Source organism: Palaemon carinicauda, chromosome 27 (genome assembly GCF_036898095.1).
Source record: "Palaemon carinicauda isolate YSFRI2023 chromosome 27, ASM3689809v2, whole genome shotgun sequence".
In the NCBI taxonomy this organism is placed as follows: domain Eukaryota; kingdom Metazoa; phylum Arthropoda; class Malacostraca; order Decapoda; family Palaemonidae; genus Palaemon; species Palaemon carinicauda.
Window position 1 is genome coordinate 81642167 of NC_090751.1, and position 23872 is coordinate 81666038.

Here is a 23872-nt window from a genome sequence, read left to right on the forward strand (position 1 = left end):
CACGTGGGCGATCCGGAGATCGCTGGCGAGCTGATGATCGCTGGCGGGCTGATGATCGCTGACGAGCTGATGATCACTGGCGAGCTGATGATCGCTGACGAGCTGATGATCGCTGACGAGCAGAAGGCTACGCGTGGAAGCCTGCGCAAAGAAGAAGAGTCCTTGACCCTGACCTGAACCGAAGTTCTAGATCGCGAGGGCGAACGTGGGCGCACAGAGCGCGTAACAGGAACCAACAGGAACCGCAGGGAAGATCATCTTGAAAGCGCTGACGAACAGGAGAGCGCTGATGAGCAGAAGGGCGCGCAGGGAAACCCTGACACGCAAGGGAAGAACCCCCGTGGGGGCAACCCTTTGCCCCGAAGGGATCGTTGTCCGCCGGGAGACTGATGTCCGTCGGAAGACCGCTGTCCATCGGGCAGACTGTTGTCCGTCGGGAAGACCGTTGCCCGTCGGAAGACGAGATCAGACTGCTGTCCATCTGCACCAAGGCGGAAGATCGAAAAAAAGGAGTTGTAGGCTGCAAACGGAGATCCAAAAAGGCGCCTCAAGCACCCTTATAGGGAGATGAGAGGCCCTTACGACGAGGCGGACGGTGGGCCTTACGGCGAGGGAGGCCAACAGCAACAGCAACAGAAGAAACCTCCGAAGAGGAGTCTCTATGAGTGTACTCTCTCGCGAACGAAAGAGAAACACTTCGTAGAAGAGACTGGTCACCCAGTGACCTAAAAGGAGTAATCCTCCGAAGAGGAGCTCCTGCAGTTGCCCAGCCCCTTGAGCGAAACTGCAGGTGCGACCGCTCAGCATCAAGAGCATAGTCGCACGAAAAAAAGGCAAGAGAAGAACTCCCCAAAAGGGGAAAAACTCAAGCCTGGACAGGAAAAACTTCCCTCGGAAGGAAAGTTATCCGCCCAAGGAGGCAAGCCTCCTGACTGTTCTAAAATGAACTGGAGAGCTGTCCGTCGACACGGGAGTACTACCAGTAGAAGGAGACACGCCCCTGACGAAAATACAAGGGGGGAGGCAGCAACAGCCGAATCCCCAGGACTCAACCAGACAGCTCACACCGTTGCTATATTACAGAAACGAACTAGATCGGTAACTGTAAAAAAATAAAACAAATAATATTAGTACACATTCATTCCCCCGGGAAGGCTCCGAAGAGGAATCCCGAGGGATAGGAACAAGAATTACACAACAGGCACGTGCCCTCACAACCACTTACACTCGCGGAAGGAGAGCTGTAACCAAAACAGAATTATAACAATTATAATTATGTAACTATGTAATTATGTAATTTAAAAATGAATGAACACTAAAGAAAGAACGAAAACCCCGAAAGCTGAAAAACAAAAAAACAACTACAATTAGATTCATAACTAATTGATACAAACGTACGGCGTAGCAACCACCCACACGGAAAGGAAGCTAGGCTACAAGGGCGTAGTAACACGTAGTAAAAGGGTGAACGACCTTAAGAGAGAGAGAGAGAGAAAGACATAAGTCAAACTCGATCGCCACCCATAAAATACGCCTTGGTGGCCTAACTGCCGAGGTCTCCACGTAGATATCGTACACTACACACACACATCTGAAAAGGAAACTTACTTATTTCTATACTCAAATATATATACAAACATGAAAACATGTTTACATATATATTGAGTAAATGAAAAGTAAGCGATTAAGTAAAGACAAAACAGACAATGGCTGCCAAGCGAGGACCAAGACAGAGACGTCTGTCACAGTCCGAGCCAAAAGTGAAAGTGAGTATTCACCTGTGTGTGAGGGGGAGGAGGGGTAGCTAGCTACCACTCCCCTACCCCCCCGCTAACTAGCGCGGGGGTAATACACCCTCGTTAAATTCTAATGGCTCGCCATTTCAGCTACGCTAAAAGTAATACCCTTTGTAAATAGCGTGGTTTGTATTTCGGTTACGGAACAAAGGTAAATAAATAAGGACCCATGTCAGAAAAGGGTCGTGTACAGGACTGTGCATGCTTGCCTAAATATGTAAAATGGACTTTTTAGCAATAAAACAAATTGATTTATTAAAAAAAATCTATCTGAAACATGAAAATAAGTTGAATGTCTACAATTCCAAGCCAAGATGTCAAGAGTCAGTCACAGGGCCCCTTCAGTAATGATATTAAACTTTCTTAAATGCCAACCTTTGTTGTAAATATTTTTCCGTTGTTGGGTCATCTTTCAGAAAAGAATGAATGCTATTGTAGTAATCCACGCGGAATCCTGGCTTTAATCCACACATCTGCTTCTCACGAAGAGCTAGGTAACGAATCTGTAAAAAGTCACATAAAAATTTCTACTAAGAAAAGGACTATCAGTATTACTTACATTTAAAAGTCCCCTGAAGTACAGAACATGACTATTACAAAAAGCCAAGAAATTTCAGTATCAAAATATTTTCTTTAGTGAAATGTAATTCTTTCGTCAACATTTTATAGTTTCCACACCAAACCTACATCTTACAAGCACAGTAATATAAACTGCACTAATATCATAATTATCTTTAATCAATTTGTAATTTTCCTAACCATATGAACCTGAGACCTTTAATAGGAGACTCATTCTTAGGAGGGAGGAAGTCCCTAATTGACTCCTGACAACCTCCTAACTACCTGTGCATAGGGATGTAGCAGATGTAAAGCTAGGACTCCAATTGGGACTAGTAGACAGCCTCGGAGGAATCTATTGTATATCCTTCCGGATATAAGTGTCCAAATGAATAGGTATTACAGGTATATGAAAAATGGGCATGCATACATTCTATCCATGCTATGATCTTCTTTCTAATCATTTCTATTAGTCTATTAGACTTACTATACAAAGAGTTTATCACTGAATAGTTTACATGTGTTACTTTAAAGTTGGGCTGTTCTGCTTTGCATGTTTGGTTTGAAAACTCGGCCTGCAAGAGTAATTACAGTATCGCAAAACCACAAGAATGTTTTTTTTTAATATGTTATACAGTTTTCTGTATTGCGAATGACCGAATGCAAACAGATTGAATCAGCTATTAAGGAGGACCAACTGTAATTGTCATTTCAGAGGATCCTGAGAAATGGTTCAGCATCAGAGCAGAGAAAGATCTTGAAATGTCAACATAGAACGCTGAGAATAAGAAAGTAAGTTGCCCTGCAACTAGAATATAACAAGAGCACGGAGCATACGTGCATGATGTCTTATCACATGGAGGCCGATGACGTGGAAACCAACAAGTGTGTAGATCCCAGGAGCATTGAGGATCTGTTAGCATGAGACAGGTGTGTTAGAGGTCTATGACGAGACGGTCTGCAACACCATCACGCTCCTTGTTGATGTCATCATCCTTATGTTCATTAATAGTGGAGACCATGCACGTGGATCTCAGTTGCGTGTGCCGACCACGTTTGCTTGGAAGGCAGTACTGTATGGTCCAAATCCATACACATAGAGACCTTGCACATGGAGAGCTGTCTTGCAGACTGTTTCGAGATAGCATGTTACGTTACGTCCTCACATAGCTTGTATGAGGAAGTAGCTCTTCCTCAACAATCCTTCAAATAGGCCATCATCTTTCTTGTTGACTCTCAGGAATTGTCTGGTAGTAGGCATGTGAACAGCTTTACCATCTACAATACAGCTTAGTGCAGGGTAAAACTTAGTATGTACCACTCAGTGCTGGGCACTATCTTAGTATGCACTGTTCCCCTTGGTACGCACTGTTCTTATGTATGCAGAGATAGATCATTGTTACACACACAGCTACATTGATTGGTCATCTTTAAAGATGTCTTCTTTTTCGGGAGGAGAAACAGCACTCAGTCCGGGGCATTGCAATCAGTATAGGACAGAGAGCTATGCATGCTGACATTTCCAGAAAGCCTTCCCCATAGTACAGGACTGAACACAGGTGCAAAAGCGGCACATACTGATGTTTCTTCACATTAAGGAACGATTCTAGGCACTCACTCCTTCCCTACCTCTCCCAAAAAAGAGATTGCCCAGGATGGACTGATGAAGGGCAGCTGGCAGTACGTGCTCAGATCCTTGCGAGAGTTGCGCATGCCAATATTCATCCCCACTATGGGACAACTCTAGGCACCTATTTCTTCTGGTATGAGACCAAGCACAGGTGAAAGGTGATGAACACATATACCTAGTACACTAGTAATTGTTGCTTGTTTCGTGCACATGACTGACAATGAGAAACAAGGAACAAAAAGTAGATGGTGACATTGTTGCCAAGAGGAAGTAAGACACATCAAATGCTCAACCTCCAAATATCTGAAGACAGAGCAAATTCAAAAATAATTATTCTGCCAAAATGGGAGGGAAGAGGGGACAGGTAGTAGGTAACTTATGCGTATGAGGTGAGCTAACTGAATTTCTGTGTTAGGCAACTTGGACTTATGACAAACGCCAAACAAGGTTGCCAACATTAACCGAGAACATCTGCCGACTGACTCCCAGTAACTGTCGCCAAGCGACATCTAGGCATCGGCAGGCAGAGATTCGCTTGACAACGAAAGCGTCTGGTCAGTCTGGTGCTAAGTGACATTTTGGGTTATAGATGATGCAACCCTATGTCACTACACCAAACAGTAGACTTAATCATTGTCACTTATCTCAGGTGACTGTCTGATGACAAAAAGCAAGGAACCCAAGTAACTGGCAACACTGATCCCCAGTGAGTCGTAAGACAAATACTGCTCAACCTCTGTTTGGCTCAGAAAGGAGTAACAAGGATTAAATTTATACCTAACAACTATCTCGTCGCCCATACATACAAGAACCCTTTAACCAAACACCAAGAATGACATTCTAAAACTAGCTAAATATAGTAATACAGTATAAAATAAACTCTTGTAGGTAAAGGAAAAATTAAGACTCCTGCCTGACAACCTCTCCCGGCAATACCAGCGGACCCAAGAACCAAGGTCACCAAAAACCATAGAGACAGACTATGATTAATAGAGGTAAAGACGCAATGACCCTTAAGATCAGATTATGTAATGATCTTCATATTCAGGCAGTTAAACCAGAAAAACTTCAATGTTTGATCTAGCAGCAAAAGTTTCCTTTTGAACGAGCTGACAAAGGATTCTATGTTAACATGACCGAACTATCTGACATTGTTACTGGTCTTAAAATTTTCTATATTTATTACTAGTTACTTCTCTTGAACATTATTTCCATTACACACTGAGCTAGTATCCCTTGTTGGAGGCTTGGTCTTAAAGCACTCAGCCCATCCAACCAGGGTAGCAGCTCTGCTACAAGCAATGATAATAATATAAAGCAAATTAGAGAACTTATCTAAAACATTTGACCAAATCATCTCTTGAGCATAGATACTGACATAAAGGATATGCAATTGAAAAAAGAAACTTCTGAGAAGATCCCTTTAGAAATTAAACGAAAGGGAGGAGGGGGATCGGATTTTTGCTTAATTTGAGGAATAAACTCTACACTCATTCACAAACCTTCCAAACATCATTGTCCCTCCAAGAACCCAATAGACCCTAAAGAGTAACCTTCCCAGTCCCCTTGCTAAGGATTGAAGACTAACCATCCCAGGTCTAACAATTAATCTAAAACCCTCTACCCCCACCTAGACACTCTCTGGCACCGTTATGGGAACACACGGATTTGTTAGGCAATTTACCGTCAGGTACCTAGGGTTCACAAAAGGGGAGCTCAGTTGTATCTTTACCTTGGTTACCTGATGGGAGTTGAAAGAGAATGCTTATTAGCATTCATAAAAAAGGTAAATTAAAATTTTACACTAAATGAATACTTAACAGCATATTGTAAAAATTCTGTTGAAAAAGATTCTCGAGGTACTGTGGTGAAGGATCAAACCTATGCCATTGAGGATACTAAAATCCACAAGATCAGCACTATAACTATTACGCCACGGTGACTAAAGGAAAAAATAAATGGTTGAAGGGGAGGTGTGTTAGCACAATCAAACTCTGAATTCACCTCACTCAAAGATAAATAAGGCCATGAACCAAAATTTCCTTATTGACCGTGGCCTTTTCTCCTATCTTCGAAAGACCTTCCGGCTGCAAAGACACGATTATTGAACTATGCAGCCATCTACTTACAGGCCAAAAACTGAATAATTTGCTGTTGAAAGATTAAAAACTTTACCTGCACAGCTGGAACAACTCTCATGGGAGGCATATTCCTTATAACTCATTTTGACTCTGCAGGAAAGGCAGCTCCTGACAGGGTTGGAAGGAGGAATCACTGATGAATCCTATGACTCCATCAATAAGAAGTCAGGTTGTAAAAAAACAATAACAGATTAATGGCAATCAAACATGATAAAGAAAGGACTTCCAATATTAATAATAGGTATAAAGACACCAACACTCACACATATCCTCAAAAGAGGGTTTGTTCTGTAACTAGAATACAAACCACGCTATTTAATAGGGGTATTACTTTTGGCGTAGCTGAAATGACGAGCCATTGATTTTTAACAAGGGTTACCTACCCATACCGCTAGTTAGCGGGGGTAGGGAAGGGTAGCTTGTTACCCCCCCCCCCCCCCCCCCTTCACACACCTGTGATTGAGCTCACTTTTTCTTTTGGCTCGGATGGTGAACGGACGTTGCCGCTCTTCATCCTCGCTGAATATTGGCAGCCATTAATGACTTTTGCCTTTTCTTTTTCTCTTAGTGTGTGTGAAGTTGACTTCTGCGACCATGCGCACCTGCCCTGGACTCTCCTGCCTCCCTTGTGGGACATATATGTCGGCGGTGGAGACTGATCCTCACACCCTTTGTCCTTTATGCAGAGGACAAAGCGTGTAGGGAGTGGTCTTCCTCCCAGTGGGAGAGGTTTGCGCGACGGCGGAAGAAGTCCAAGCAGGATATTTCTCCTTCAAAGGTTTCTTTGAAGGAAGAAAAACCCAAGGCCTCTTCTTCCGTCTCCCGACCCTCCTCCGAAGCCCCTACTCGTTCGGTCTTTTACGAGAGACCGTCGAGTAGTAGCGTAGACCAAGTTATTATTGGCCAACCCCGGTTCTCGAGAGATGATGTTGCTTCCCCTAGCGAAGCAGCCCCACCTCTCCCCCAAGGTGAGGCCTTGTCACTAACTCCCCTTTTACATATTTGGTCTTCCTTGGGCCTTACGGGTCCACCCTCCAAGGAAGCCTTGATGCAGGTCATCCGCATGGGTGCTTCTGTTAAGCAATCATCGTCGACATCAGAGGTAGAATCCCTTACCCTTGTCAACGTTGTTATGTCAGAGGTGTCTCATACGGTATCATCCATCTCCTCTGCCACTCCAGACTCTACAGCAGTTGCTGGCGACTTAGTTCCCCCCGTTCCTGAACATCTTTCGAGGGGGAAACTAAGTTCAACATCTGTCTCTCCTGCAAGTGTTTCTCCCCCTCGAGGGAGTTTACTTATAGTCTTCGGAGGACTGCTGCGGCGCACGTTCAGCTTACTGATCCAATGGCCCCCAGAGGGCGCATTCGTCGGAAGGCACGCCTTCCTCTTTGCCTTAGAGGTCTCCCTTCACCACCGGTGAAGAGGCGCCTCTTTGGTTCATCTTCGTCACAGCCGTCCCCTGCAGAGGAGCCTCCGCTGTATTCTGACCTTCAATCATCAATCGTTACTGCTCCTTCAACTAGTCTTGTAACTTCAGTCATGGACCTCTCTGCCGATCGTTCGCGATCCCCTTCGGTGGATGGTCACCCTTACAAAGGGCACGCCGACCATCCGCCCTCCAGACCTGACGACCTGCCATCACCGTTTCTGTCACCAGTAGAGCCTATTGTAGCTCTACCAAAGTGCGCAGCTGCGCGCCATCACCCTGCATCTTGCCATCTGACAACTTTAATGCTCACCAGCAGCTAGTCAGGCTGCTCGTCACTCTACAGCGCCTCGGCGCGTCCCTTCACCTGCTCGCCCTTAGAGAAGGCAGCAAACTCATGCGCCTGTCCGCCAAAGTTCTGCACCTCAGTGCTTTCCGGCGCACCACACGCCCACGTTCACCTGCGCACCCTACACTCACACGCCCAGGGTCGCCCACGTGCCAGTGCACTGCAACGCGCTTGCACTCTCCTGTGCGCCAGCATTCTCCTAAGCCTACGCACCCACGATCTCCTACGCGCCAGTGCCCACCTGCACTCTCCTGTGCGCCCTTACTCTCCCGCGCGCCTGTGCTCTCCCGCGTGCCAGCGCTCTCCCACGAGCCAGCGCTCTCCTACTCGCCAGCCTGTGCACTATGTATCTCCCGCACGCCAACGAATGCCTGTGCGCCAATATTCCCCAGCGCACAAACACACTGTAGGTGAGACAGCAAGCACATTGCAGCTCTCACCTACGCACCAACTCTCACCGGCGTGCCGGCGCTCTCCTGCGCCCCAAATATCTCTGGCGCGCACTCAGAGACATGTGCATGCGCCACCACGTACCCGCGCGCCAGCTCTCACCAGCGCACACACGCCAATACTCTCACGCGCACCAAGATTATCTTGCGCCCGCGCAAGCGCTCTCCTGCGCGCCCTTACTCCCCTAGGCGCCAGCGCTCTTCCACGCGCCAGCGCTCTCCTACGCGCCAGTGCTCTACTACGCGTCAGGATGTGCACCATGTATCTCCCGCGTGCCAGCGCTCCTACGCGCGCCAATTTTCTCCAGCGCACAAACACACTGTAGGTGAGACAGCAAGCAAATTGCAGCCTTCACCTACGCGCCAACTCTCACCGGCGCGACGGCGCTCTCCTGGATAATTGCGCTCTCCTGCGTGCCAAATATCTCCCGTTCGCACGCACAGAGACATGCGCACGCGCCACCACATGCCCGCGCACCAGCTCTCACCGGCGCACGCACGCCAATACTCTCCCGCGTGCCAAGATTCTCCTGCGCGTGCACCAACAGGCACGGCCGAAGGATCTACACCCGGCAAGGTCACCATCGCCTCATTCCCCTCCCTGCAAACGTATTCCAGTGCACCCTGCGGGAGAAGGGAAACAGGCACAAGCAGAGAGGTTCAGGATCCCTAAACTGCCTTCTAAGGCGGACCCACCTATTACGGTAACTCGTCGTAGGGAACCTTCGGTCCCTTTCCCTTCAGGGGATCTGTCTGACAGTGCATCAGTCAGTAAGCAGCCTTGGTTCAGTACCTTAGTCAGAGCTGTAACACAAGCATTCAAGCCCGTCCTGTCTGACCGCTTATCAAAGCAACCCATATCTCTGGACTAAAGACACGGAACCATGGCTTCCTCTACCCCTTTGAAGAGGAAAAGAGGAGTTCCCGATGCGGTCACTTACCCGAGGGTGAAGCTGACTCCATGCAGACCATCAAGGCAAGTCCCTTCAGTTTCTCCTCAGGGATACTCTCCCTCCCTGTCGGATGAAGACCATCCGTCACCTAGGGAGCTGCGCGAAGAGAGACACTCTTCCATCGCACCAATGGAGGAAACCTCCCTTCACGAGGAGAGTTCCCCTCAATCTGAGTCCAGGAGGGACATGACACTCAGGCCTTCGATGTTGGAATCTTACCTCCTTCCTCGGAAGGAATCCAAAGACTCCAAAACTTAGCCAAAGTCCTTCACTAGGGCTAGAACAGAGACAGCCAGCCACTCAAGGAATGTCCGCGACTCCCCCCATGAAGTGCTATTGGGGATAGAAGGAGACTTCGCTGCAAGTCCTACATTAGGAGGAGACCAACAAGAATCAGAACATGCATTCTGGCAGGTTCTGACTCTAATGAGGGTTCTCAATGGGTTTTCCAACCCAGAGATACCCCCTCGAGAGAACAAAGACACAGTCTTAGACCGCATCTTCGGCACTCAGAAACCCTCAGAGACCAGTGCAGCCCTGCCCTGGTCTCAAGGGTTGAAGAGTACCAGGGAAAAGATCTCCAAACAGCTCTCCGAGTTTGCCTCCTCCAACCGTGCCGGCTCTACGAACAAGCTCCTCCCAACTCCTCGCGTACAGCAAAGGAGGTATTTCGAGATCATGGAGGAACCCAGTTCAGCTCTTCCTCTTCACCACTCTCTGGAAGAGCTAACCAGGGGAGTCCCTCTTGAGAGACTCTCCAGCCGGCAGGTCTCGTTCTCGGCAACCGGGGTCCTTAACCAGGAAAAGGTCACTAAGTATTCGATGCAAGCTACTTCGTGGCTGGACATCTGGTTAGGGACCTTAGGTACCCTGATACGATCCAAGGATTTTTCCAAGGAGCGTACCAGGAAGGCAATGGACACCTTTTTACTCTCAGGCACTCGCACGATCGAGTTTCTTGCCCACCAAGTCTCGAACTTGGGGGCAAACACTATCTTGAAACATCAAGATGCAGTGTCTGAGAGGTTCCACCAACAGGTCCCAAGCGTTGAGATAAATAGGCTCAGACATTCCTCCCGAGAGGGGGCCCATCTGTTTGAGCCTAAGGGCGTGGAACTTGCTGCTGAGAGGTGGAGGAAATCTCATCAAGACTCCCTCCTCCATAGGGCTTTAACAACTAAGCCCTATAAACCTCCAGCACCTCAGCAGTCCCGTCCAACCAAGACCGTAACGACAAAAATAGCAGCAAAGACAGTGGTGTCTAATAAGCCCTTTCCTGTCAAGGACAGGAAAGACAAAAAGTCCTTCAGGGGAGGAAAGAATCCTAGTGGGAGCAACCGAGGCCGCAAACGCTAGGACAGGCACTCCCCCTGCATTTCCACCAGTGGGGGATGCCTACAAAGTTGCTCAGACAGGTGGAAGCAACTCGGGGCCAATTCCTGGACTATCTCTGTGATTCGTCTAGGATATCGCATCTCGTTCATAACATCTCTACTTCCCCTGACCAGGAATTCAGTGTCAATAGACTCCCTTGCCATGGGATCGGCAAGCGGGCAGGCCCTTCGGGCAGAAGTCCAGACCCTGTTAGAGATGGCGCTCTCCAAGAGGTCCTCGACGAGTCCCCAGGCTTCTTCAGTCGACTCTTTCTTATAAGAAAGGCGTCTGGAGGCTGGAGACCAGTCATCGACCTTTCAGCCCTAAACAAGTTCGTCAAAAAAACTCTGTGCAGCATAGAGACTGCAGACACGGTCAGACTAGCAGTAAGGCCTCAGGACTTCATGGGCACACTGGACCTAAAGGAAGCGTACTTCCAGATCCCAGTCCATCCGTCTTCAAGGAAGTACAGTGGAACATCTACATACGAATGTCCTAACATACGAATTTTCCAACATACGAAGTAAAATTCGACAAAATTTCTGCCTCGACACCTGAAGTGTTGCTCCAACATACAAAGTAAACATTACGCTACTGAGTGTCGAGTGCTCAGTTCTCTGTTCTTGTGTGTATCGTGTGGTTGTCCTCTGTTTGGTCTGTTATCAACAGTGCTTATTTTCCTCCTTTTTTCACATTTCCTTTTTGACTTTACCTATAATCATGGTGCCGAGGAAGCTAAGTTTCAGTACAGGTAGTGGTGAGAAAAGGAAGAAGGCAATTCTTTCATTAGAATTGAAGCAAGAAATTATAGAAAAACATGAGAGCAGTGTGCATGTGAGTGATACTGTATGGCTAAACAATATGACCAGAATAGGCCTATGATCTCGACGATCATCAAGCTGAAGGCAGCCATTAAAGCAGATAAACCATCAAAGGGGATCACAATTATTACAAGACATTGTAGCAATACCCTGGAAGAGATAGAACGCCTTACGTTGATAGGGATAAAGGACAAAGAGATTGTTGGCAACGATCATTTGTGAGAAGGGCCAGAGTGATGAACAGAAAGAAAGAAAAAAGTGAAGCAAAGAAAACCAAGATAGCATTAACAAGCTCTTTTAAATAAGACTTCTCTCTTTTTCTGTCTCTTTCTAAACATAGCATTAACATGTTCTTTAAATAAAATCTCTCTCTCTCTCTCTCTCTCTCTCTCTCTCTCTCTCTCTCTCTCTCTCTCTCTCTCTCTCTCTCTCGTTCTTCTTCGCTGTTATAGTGTTAGATACATCTATTATCTTTTTTCCGAGAGAGAGAGAGAGAGAGAGAGAGAGAGAGAGAGAGAGAGAGAGAGAGGAGAGAGAGAGAGAAGAGAGAGAGAGAGAGAGAGAGAGAGAGAGAGAGAGAGAGAGAGAGAGAGATTAAACAAAAATGTGTTTAGAGTACATATGATTTTTAAAAGCGTCAACAAGTTGAAAAACAATTAAATGTAACTAAGAAAGTAATAACAGCTAATCTGAATTCCTTTATCAACTAAAACAAATATTGATACAAACACACTCGTGTGCATATGCACAAACACACACACAGGTGCAAGAATTGCTACGCAGTAAGAGAGACGGTCGGGGAGGAGGTAGAGATGGTGACTGAGATAACGTACCGTACTGTAACTCGTCACTGAAAGTGATGAAAATTAGAAATCAAAAGAAAAAAAAAAATTTAAAATATGAAATAAAAAAAAAATAAATAAATAAGCTAAGTTAGATTAAAGTTTCCGTAGTGTAAGTTACAGTACGTTGTCGCAGTCACCATCTCTACCTCCTCGCCGATCGTGTCTCCTGCATGTGTGTGTGTTTGCGCATATGCACACGAGTGTGTTTGTATCAATATTTGTTTTAGTTAATAAAGGAATTCAGATTCATTGATATTGTCTTTTTTAGTTACATTCAATTGTCTTTCAACTCGTTGACGCTGTTAAGAATCATATGTACACAACATATTTTTGTTTAATCTCTCTCCCACAGTAGTGGCTTACATCAACAAGCAAGGAGGTACTTTTTTGCAGCGGCTATCTCATCTAGCAGTAGAGATACTGAGATAGGCCGAAATCCACTCGATACCACTATCAGCACGCTTCATTCCGACCAAAAAGAATGTGCTCGCCGCCAATCTGAGCAGAGCATCTCAGATAGTGAGTACCGAGTGGTCTTTGGATCATCTAGTAGCCAACAAAGTCCTGACTTTGTGGGGTTCTCCGACTGTGGAACTCTTCGCAACGGCCCTGAACTTAAGGCTCCCGCTGTATTGTTCCCAAGTCCCAGACCCCAAGGCTCTCTGGCAAGATACTTTCCAACAACGGTGGGACAACATCGACGTTTACACCTTTCCCCCGTTCTGTCTGATGAGGAGGGTATTCAACAAGACCAGAACATCGGTCAATCTTTCAATGACCTTCATAGCTCCGCTATGGCATCACGCAGAATGGTTCCAGGACCTTCTGCATCTCCTAACGGAGCCCCCAAGAGTACTCTCTCCATGACACAATGTACTCAAACAACCACATTCCAACATATTCCACAAAGCCGTAGCTTCACTACGACTTCACGACTGGAGACTGTCCAGCATCTCCTCTCTGAGAGAGGATTTTTGCAACAAGTTGCAACTAGGATGGCTGGATACCTGCGAAAGTCATCAGCAGCAGTCTACCAAGCAAAGTGGAAAGTCTTCTGTGGTTGGTGTCGTGGAAGGGGTATCTCTCTACTCGATGCCACTAGTCTAGCAATAGCGGAGTTCCTCATGTATTTGGGTGAAGAAATACACCTGTCAGTCTCGGCAGTAAAAGGCTATCGCTCAGCCTTATGCCTCGCCTTCAGACTGAAAGGAATGGACATTTCTTCATCGCTAGAACTTTCCTTACTCATACAGAGTTATGAACTTGCCTGCCCCCAGTCAGAAGTGAGACCTTCCCCATGGAACGTGGTTCGAGTTCTTAGGTCTCTATGAACCATTACGCCAGGCAACCAATTGCCACCTGACTTGGAAGACGGTGTTCCTCCTAGCTTTGGCTTTGGCCAAGCGAGTCAGTGAACTTCATGGTCTCTCATATGACATCGCCCATTCAAGGGGATGGGGAGAGGTAACGTTTAGCTTCGTCCCTGAGTTTAATGCTAAGACTCAGAACCCAGGAGTAGCGGATCTACGTTTCGACTCCTTCTGGATTTCTAGTCTCCATACTGTAACAGATGACCCAGACCATCTCTAACTATGCCCAGTGAGGAGTTTGAGGCTGTATCTTAAGAGAACAGCTGCAACCCGTCCTTGTGTGCCTGCTCTATTTGCCAGCACAGGAAAGACTATGAGGAGGGTCACCAAGAACACCATATCAGCGAGGATTTGCAAGGTCTTAGACCATGCAATGAATCCAGGCCCTCCTCCGTCACGTCGCCCCAGAGCTCATGATTTCAGGGGCGTAGCTACGTCCCTGGGTTTCAAGAGAAACTTCTCAGTGACGCAGGTTCTTGAAGCTGGGGTGTGGAATCGTCAGACCACATTCACATCCCACGACCTGCAAGACGTGACCCACAGGAGACTCGATACGTTCTCTATCGGTCCTGTGGTGGCTGCACAACAGCTGGTTTAAAACCTCAAGCTCCTTATTGGAAAAGTAGCAGAAGGTTGAGGGCATTGTTACCTGGTTTTAGTCTGCGTGAATGAAAAGGTTTGACTGGCCCTTATTCTTTTCTTCATTCTCCCCTCTCTTGGGGAAAGCAGCATCCTGGGTTCTCTGCATAGCTGACCTCAAACCACTGCAGGTAAACCATGCTCCCTTGTGTACCTAGTACCCTGACGAGGTGGTATTGAGAAAGTCCTAGCTACACAGTTTTTCCTTCTAAAGAACTCGGAATAACTTTACCAGGACAGTCACACTTCTACATACCTCAACATACAGCTTGTGTAGGCCGCAGACCTTGCATAGCAAGGTTTTAGCGAGATGCATGGACTCCTTATTTTTTGAGTACTGATATACTCAGATAAGGAGCCCCCGGGTAAAAGCCAAAAGCCAGATTGGCTGGGATGTCCACCCTTCCTAATGAGTGAGTAACCCCTATTAAATAGCATGAATTGTATTCCAGTCAAGGAACAAATGACCAATTCGCAGATAATTTGTATTTTTCCTAACTATACAAACCTTAGCTATTTAAGCAAACTTTTGGCGTCAATGACCTTCGATGTCAGGATGCCAGAAAACTTCAAATCAATCAATTAAGCAAACTTACCCGCCAGCCCTATCCCCCTTAAAGTCCTACCTCCAAGCAAAGTGAGCTCAATCACAGGTGTGTGAGGGGGGACGGTAGAAAGCTACCCTCCCCTTACTCCCGCTAACTAGCGGTATGGGTAGTTAACCCTTGTTAAAAATCAATGGCTCGTCATTTCAGCTACGCCGAAAGTAATACCCCTATTAAATAGCTAAGGTTTGTATAATAGGGAAAAATACAAATTATCTACGAATTGGTCATATTGATATTCTGAAGGAGCTAACGGTTTTTATTCTTCAACTGGTCGCTCCAAAGCAACTGATGAGAGAGTTGTATGATTTCTCATTCCAGCACTCAATATTACCAACAGAGGTAAGGAATAGGAGGTACAGTATTAAGGTTGCCAATGTGGTAAAAATTTGGGTGGGTTATTGGGATTCACGGCTAGATATATTATCTAAAGGTAATGCTTATTAATACTGTAAAAAGGTTTGTGTTTGTGCTCAAAAATAAGAATGCAAACAACTTTTACTGTGAATAACAAACTTCTAGTATATGATGATGACTTCAAACTTTGAAACACACTCATACCTTTAGATTCCTCCATTTTCGGTCACATTCCTTGCCACTGACATGAAAGCCGTCTACTGATAATGACGCTGCTATATCTCTCCATAAAAATTTCTTCTTTTTGACACCATTTAAAAACTCTGGCCAACGTTCTCCGATGAGCCGTACCAACTTCTCAACGTGGACGTGAAGCCACTGTACTTTTTCCTTCTCCGATGTTTCAGGAGCAAATGTGGCCTCTTCCATACTTTCTGTAACATAGAAGGTTAAACATTTAAAACTATTCTTATTTCAAAATTAGGGACTAAAAATGACAGGAAAAATGCAAATTACTTAAAAATTTGTCAATTGTTCCAAACCTAATACAAACCTTTTGCTCTTTACTACGGAGACACCCTTAGATGGGTGGAAGTCCTAACCAACAGACTGGTATCTTGACCCGGGGTGTAACTCTGTGCTTTGCACAAGCTTAACAGAGGCACCCTAAAACATTGCTAACTCTCCCCTATGTATGAGAGCTCATGGCCTGGGCAATCAGTATGTGTGTGAAAACTAACGACCGTGACTTTACCAGGTAATGATCTTGGAGTGGAATACTTTCCTTACTTAACCTAGTTATTGCCCAACTCCCCGTCGCTGGGAGGACAAGGATGTAAAAAATATATTTCATATTTCAGGCTACACAAAGGATGTGCTTTTTACCTGCAGATAGAGGTGGGTAACTTGCAGTTTCATGGGTGCTGTGCCCAAAGAGCGGGGAAGATGAAGGAAGAGGCCAGTCACTCTACCATTCATCCCAGACTAATCCAGGGTAACATCTGGCCTCGACCCACTACTACTTATCCTGCAAGGGAGCTGAGGTATCTCAAACCACATGTTGTCCAGCCACCACAGGACCTATGAAGAAGGCATTCAGGTTCCTGTGGGTTATGTCTTGTAGGTAGTGGGCTGTGAAGGTCGTCTGACGCTTCCAAACACCGATTGAAATACCTGCTCCAGAGAGTAGTACTTTTTAAATGCTAAGGACGTACATATGCCCCTGCCTTCAAAAGCTCTTGTCTATGATCTTGTGGAAGACAATGTGGATTCAAGTTCAAGGCCCGATCTATGACCTGTCGAATCGAAAAACAGATCGTATTCTTGGTGACCATCCTTTTTACCCTAACCATGCTCACGAAAAGCTAGTTTTCATGCATGCGAGCTCCGGCAAATAATTTAAGATTATGATTAAGTGCTTTTATAGTACATAACAACAATTGATCTGAGTCAAAAGATAAAGTACAGACTTTCAGTCCGGAAGGACCCAAACCCTCAGGTCCGCTACAGCCAGAGTCTGGTCTTGGCAATGGACTCAGGGACGAAGTCGAGTGTTAACATGACCTTCATCCCGTGGCTGGGATATGTTGTAGAAAAGACCATGCACTTTGTTGGCTCTCACAGTAGAGGCCAAAGCAAGAGTGTACTGTACCAAGAGTTTTTCCTCAATTTTTCTATCTGACAATATGACAAATTTGGAGATAATTTGTATTTTTCCCTAACTAAGACAAATATGGCATTATTTATTTGGATTATCTTTCGGCGAATCTGGAAGGTAGCCATTAGACTTAAAGTGCAAGGTGGCAACCCTTCCTAATGGCTTGAGAGGGTAGGCTGGGGCTGGTGGGGGGAATACCCAGCCACCTCTATATACTCTCACAGCTGTGAGGTACGTCATTTTTTATTGCAGGAAGGACTTCTGGGGGACAAGTGATGGCGAGCCAATTTATATAAATAACTCAAGGTTTATATTAGTTAGGGAAAAATACAAATTATCTTCCAATTTGTCATTTGTTCCCATACTAACAAACCTTACGTTATTATTTGGATGATTCACTCTTAGGTGGATGGAAGTATTAAGTCTTCCACATTGACCTGGTTTTACCTAGTAGAGTATATGACTATGGTCTAGGGAAAACTTTAACACCTCACTAAAATATACAAAGTGGGTATACTGTAATAGTGGCCTGTGCAATTCATTGTAATAGTTTGTTGTTTTGTATAAACACCTTCTGAGTTTATATATATAGGAAAAACAAGACGCTTCCCATTGCTTACCACGCAGAAAGCAATGGAAACGTGGACAGTATATAAATATGACAAATTCGTAGGTAATTTGTATTTTTTCTAACTATACAAACCTTAGCTATTTAATATGGGTTATTACTTTCGGCGTAGCTGAAATGACAAGCCATTAGAATTTTAACGAGGGTTTACTACCCCACTGCTAGTTAGCGGGGGGTAGGGAGGGTAGCTTGCTACCCCGGCCCCCCCTCACACACCTGTGCTTGAGCTCACTTTCCTTAGAGGTAAGACTTCAAGGTGGATAGGGCTGGTGGGAAAGTTTGATTAAATAGCTAAGGTTTTTATACTTAGGAAAATTACAAATTACAGTACCTACGAATTTGTCATTTGTTCCGTAACTGACATACAAACCACGCTATTTAATATGGGTGACTCACCTGTTAGGAAGGGTCGAAAGTCCCACCCACTACTGGCTTTTGGCTTTGCCCGGGGACTCAGTAACTGAGTGTGTCAGCACTCAACAATAAGGAGTCCCTGCACCTCGCTAGAACCTTGCTACGCAAGGGCTGCGGCCTACATAAGCTGTGTGTGAAGGTATGAAGTGTGACTCGTCCTAGGAAGTTGACCTGTAGTCCTTTAGATGGAAACTTTAGGCTAGGACTCTCCCAATACCACCTCGTCAGGGTATGGGGACGTGACACTATTAGCTTAATACTAGGAACACAAGGAAACATGGTTTACCTGCAGTGGTTCAAGGTCAGCTGTGCAGAGAACCCAGGATGCTGCTTTCCCCAAGAGAGGGGAGGATGAAGAAAAGAATAAGGGCCAGACATACCTTTTCATTCATGCAGACTAAGACCGGGTAACAATGCCCTCAACCTTCTGCTACTTGTCCATTAAGGAGCCTGAGGTTTTAAACCAGCTGTTGTGCAGCCACCACAGGGCCAATAGAAAACGTATCGAGCCTCCTGTGGGTCACGTCTTGCAGGTAGTGGGCTGTGAAGGTCGTCTGACGCTTCCACACCCCAGCTTGTAGCACCTGCGTCACTGAAAAGTCATGTGCTCTAGGGCGACGTGACGGAGGAGGGTCTGGATTCAGGGACAGATGGATCACCCTACGAATCCATGCCGAGATGGTATTCTTGGTAACCCTCCTCTTAGTCCTCCCAGTGCTCACAAACAATGCCTGCACCTGGGGACGAACTGCAGCTGTTCTTTTGAGATATAGCCTTAGACTCCTTACTGGACACAGTAGGAGATGGTCTGGGTCATCCGTTACAGAACGAAGACTCGAAATCTGGAAGGAGTCAAACCGAGCGTCCGACACTCCCGGATTCTGAGTCTTAGCAATAAACTCAGGGACGAATCTGAACGTTACCTCCCCCCATCCCGTTGAATGGGCGATGTCATAAGAAAAACCATGAAGTTCACCAACTCGCTTGGCGGAGGCCAAAGCTAGTAAGAACACCGTCTTCCAAGTTAGGTGGCGATCTGAAGCCTGGCGTAATGGTTCGTAGGGAGGTCTCTTAAGAGACCTGAGAACTCAAACCACATTCCATGGAGGAGGTCTCACTTCCGACTGAGGGCAGGAAAGTTCATAACTTTGTATGAGTAGGGAAAGTTCCAGCGAGGAAGAAATGTCCACTCCTTCGAGCCTGAAGGCTAGACTTAAGGCTGAGCGATAGCCTTTCACCGCCGAGACTGAAAGGTGCATTTCTTCCCGCAAATACATGAAGAACTCCGCTATTGCTGGAATAGTGGCACCGAGTGGAGAGATACCCCTTCCATGACACCAACCACAAAAGACTCCCCACTTTACTTGGTAGACAGATGCGGATGACCTTCGCAGGTGTCCAGATATCCTGACCGCAACTTGTTGCGAAAATCCTCTCTCAGCGAGGAGATGCTGGATAATCTCCAGGCGTGAAGTCGTAGTGAAGCTACGGCTTTGTGGAAGATGTTGGCGTGTGGTTATTTGAGTAGCTCGTGTCGTGGAGGGAGTTCTCTCGGAAGTTCCGTTAGGAGTTGCAGAAGGTCCGGAAACCATTCTGCGTGATGCCATAGCAAAGCTATAAGGGTCATCGAAAGATTGACCGATATTCTGGTCTTGTTGAGCACCCTCCTCATCAGACAGAATGGGGGAAAGGCGTATACGTCGATGTTGTCCCACCGTTGTTGGAAGGCATCTTGCCAGAGCGCCTTGGGATCCGGGACTCGGGAGCAGTACAGCGCAACCTTGAAGTTCAGCGCTGTAGCGAACAGATCCACAGTCGGGGAACCCCACAAAGTCAGGACTTTGTTGGCTACTAGATGATCTAAAGACCACTCGGCACTCACTATATCTCACTATATGAGACGCTCTGCTCAGACTGTCAGCGAGCACATTCCTCTTGCCTGGAATGAAGGGAGCCGATAGTGGAATCGAGTGGGCTTCGGTCCATCTCAGTATCTCTACTGCGAGATGGGATAGCTGCTTTGAAAAGGTACCTCCTTGCTTGTTGATGTAAGGCACTACTGTGGTGTCGCTCATCACCACCACAGAGTGACCTGCCATGTATTGTTGGAACTGTTGAAGGGCCAGGAATACAGCCTTCATTTCTAGCAGATTTATATGGAGGCACTTTTCTAATTCTGACCACAGGCCTGAGGTCCTGTGTTGCAGAACGTGGGGCCCCCCCCACCCTTTCATTGAGGCGTCCGAAAACAGCATTAAATCCGGGGGGAGGACGAGAAGATCCACTCCTCTTCATAGGTTCTCGTCTGTCACTCACTACTGAAGGTCCGTCTGTTCCGCAGGACCCATAGGGATCATGACGTCCGGGGAATCGTAACCCTGATTCCACCGGGACTTGAGTCGCCATTGCAGGGATCTCATCCTGAGGCGACCGTTGGGAACTAGACGAGCCAAGGATGAGAGGTGACCGAGGAGACATAACCATGATTGGGCTGGAAGTTCTTCTCGTCTGAGGAAAGGACTTGCGACCCTCCTCAGTCTTGCTATCCTGTCATCTGATAGGAAGGCTTTGTGGAGATTGGTGTCTATGATCATGCCTAGATATACCAGTCTTTGAGTGGGAAGCAGAGAGGACTTCTCGAGATTTACCATGATCCCCAGATCTTGGCAAAGTCCCAGAAGTTTGTCTTGGTGTCGAAGAAGGGCTGACTCCAAGTCTGCTAGGATCAGCCAGTCGTCCAGATAACGGAGGAGACGGATGCCGATCCTGTGTGAAAACCTGTGGTGCTGTGGAGAGACCGAGACACAGCACCTTGAACTGGTACACCTTGTTGTCTAGGTTGAATCTTAAGTACTTCCTTGAAGACGGATGGATTGGGATCTGGAAGTACGCGTCCTTCAGGTCCAGTGTACATATGAAGTCTTGCAGTCTCACTTTAAGTCTGACCGTGTTTGCAGTCTCCATGCTGATCGGAGTTTGCTTGACAAACCTGTTCAGAGCTGAGAGGTTGATGACTGATCTCCAGCCTCCATACGCCTTCTTTACAAGAAAGAGTCGACTGAAGAAGCCTGGGGACCCATCAAAGGCCTCTTAGAGAGTGCCCTTCTTCCACATGGTCTGGACTTCTGCCCAAAAGGGCTTGCCCCCTTGCCGATCCCATGGCAAGGGAGCTCAAAGACACTGGATCCGCTGTCAGGGGAGGTAGAGATGTTGTGAACGGGACGCGATATCCTTGATTGACTACGGAAATCGTCCAGGAATCAGCCCCGAGTTGCTGCCACCCATTCACGCAACTTTGTAGGTATCCCCCACTGGTGGACATGCAGGGGGAGTGCCAATCCTAGCGTTTGCGGCCTCAGCCGCTCCCTCTAGGATTCTTTCCTCCCCTGGAGGACTTTTGCCTTTCTTGTCCTTGACAGGAAAGGGCTTAGACACCGTCGTCTTTGCTGCAGCTACCGGTTTTGTGGTCTTGGTAGGACGTGGTTGCTGGGGTGCTGGAGGTTTATAGGGCTTCGATGTTAGAGCCCTATGTAGGAGAGAGTCCTGGTTAGACTTCCTCCACCTCTCAGCCGCCTGCTCCACATCCTTAGGTTCGAACAAGTTCCTCCCCATAACGGAAGAATGTCTGAACCTGCTGATCTCAGTATTGGGGACCTTTTGATGGAATCTCTCAGACACCACATCTCGACATTTCAAGATGGTATTAGCCCACAAGTTCGAGACTTGATGGGCTAGAAACTCGGTCGTACGAGTGCCTGAGAGTAAAAAGGTCTCCATGGCGTTCCTGGTACTTTCTTTGGACAAGTCCTCTGAACGTAACAGGATGCCTAGGGACCCTAGCCAGATGTCCAGCCACGAAGTTGCCAGCATGGCACACTTCGCTACCTTCTCCTGGCTAAGGATCTCCGTCGCCGAGAATGAGACCTACCAGTTGGAGAGTCTCTCTAAAGGGACTCCCCTGGTAAGCTTTTCCAAAGAGTGGTGTAGGGGAAGAGCTAAACAAGTCTCCTCAACGATGTCAAAGTACCTCCTCTGTTGGACACGAGGAGGTGGAAGGAGTTTGTTGCCGGCGCTGGATCGGCTGGAGGAGGCAAGCTCGGAGAGATGGGCTTCGACCTTGTCTCTAGCACTCCAAAGCCGCACTGGCCTTTGAGGGTTTTTGAGTCCCAAAGACTCGGTCCAAGACCGTGTCTTTGCCCTCATGAGGGGGAAATCTCTGGATCCGCAAACCCATTGAGATTCCTCATAAGGGTCCGAACCTGCCAAAACGCATGCTCTAACTCCTGCAGCTCCCCTCCTGAAGGGCTAGCAGCGAAGTCTCCTGTCCCCAAAGGCTCTTCTTGGGGGGACTCGTGGACATTCTCCGAGTGCTTGGCTGGCTCCGGTCTAAGCCTTGAAGATGACTTCGGCACAGTCTAGGAGTCCTTCGACTCCCTCCTGGGAGGGATGCAGGACTCCAACAACGATGGTGGGAGGCTCTTCTCCACCACTACCTGAGAAGACTTTCCAGCGCGAGGTGGGGTTTCCCTGATTGGTGAGATGGGGGAATGCCTCATTTCGCGTGACTCCCGGGGACGGAAAATCTTCGTCCGAAGGGGAGGGAGTGAAAATCTGGGGGGTGAGGAGGCCTTCCTCAAGGACTTACGAGGAGCCAGCTTCGCCCTCGGAGAAGTTACCACGTTCGACACTTCTCTCTTCCTCTTCAAGGGAGTAGAAGCTGCCAATGATTTGTGGCCCAGCTCAGAGAGAACAGGCTTAAAAGCCTGTATGACCGCTCTGACCAGGGGCCGAAACCAAAGCTGCTGACTGACAGCTGCGCTGTCAGAAACTCCCTCTGGAGGGAAGGGGATCGACCGATCCCTAGGAGAAGTTACCAAAGGGGGGTTCGCCTGAAAAGATGAAGGAGAGAAAAAGTCCCTGGACTTATCCAGAATCTTCCCCCTCGCCGGCGAGCTCGCTGTTCTGTGCTGGCGGGGTGGGGGGGGGACGCGACGATGATGACCTGGTCGCGCGTTGTCCGGCAGCCTCGCGCGTGGGGGGTTGAGGATCGCGCTGGGGAAGGGCGATGGCGAGGGTGCACGTGGGCACGCAGGGGCGCGAGTTGGCAAAGGCAGAGGGCGCGCTGAAGGATGGATAAGCGCTCGCATGCAGGGTCCGGCCAAAGAGCCCGTGCGGGCGATACCGTTGGGCACGCACGCGCAGGAGACACATCTCTTGCGCGCAGGCGCGCATAGAGCACACATACGGCTGTGGTGATGGGTGTGGGCGCGCGTCGGAGACTGCGCGAGGGCGCGCTGGCGAGAGATGGCGCGCAGGCGGGAACCGATGGCGCGCAGGCGGGAACCGATGGCGCGTTGGAGATCGCTGGCGCGTTGGTGAGTGCTGGCGAGCAGATCAGAAGATCGTGGGCGCGCAGAAGATCGTTGGAGCGCAAGCGAGCGCTGGCGCGCAAGAGAGCATTGGCGCGTAGGCGAGCACTGGCGCGCAGGAGAACGAAGGAGCGCATGGCGCACAGCAGGATGAGGGCAAGCAGTAGCCCGCTTCCAATCTGGAGAGCACTGGCGCGCAGGTGAGCGCTGGCGCGCTTTAACAGGAGCTTCTTCTGCCGATGAGCGCTTGCGCGCAGGTGAGCGCTGGCACGCAGGTGAACGTTGGCACGTAAGGGACGTATGCACTAACTTGCGCATACGCCCTTGATGCCCTGAAGGGACCGTTGCCCGTTTTACAACTGGATGCATTGGCACCCACAGCGCGTCAGCAGCCAGGAACTGCGACGGCAGGTCAGCAGGTCTGACGGGTGGAAGGTCGGCGTGTCCTTTGTAAGGATGACCTTCCACCGAAGGAGATCGCGAACGAT

The 23872-nt window shown here is 47.8% G+C and overlaps 1 protein-coding gene and 1 long non-coding RNA gene across 5 annotated transcripts in view; one reads left to right on the top strand and one right to left on the bottom strand.

The window, feature by feature from the left end:
* Positions 1-23872, top strand: part of LOC137620770 (uncharacterized) — a 311911-nt gene that overhangs the window by 202868 nt on the left and 85171 nt on the right. The window lies entirely within an intron of this gene.
* Positions 1-23872, bottom strand: part of LOC137620768 (uncharacterized) — a 146880-nt gene that overhangs the window by 95013 nt on the left and 27995 nt on the right. For all 4 annotated transcript variants that reach the window (XM_068351182.1, XM_068351184.1, XM_068351181.1 and 1 more), the window contains exons 2-3: positions 15521-15750; positions 2172-2299 (exon numbers count right to left, since the gene is read on the bottom strand). In XM_068351182.1, coding sequence (XP_068207283.1) covers positions 2172-2299; positions 15521-15750 — 358 coding nt within the window. The remainder of the gene's footprint in view (positions 1-2171; positions 2300-15520; positions 15751-23872) is intronic.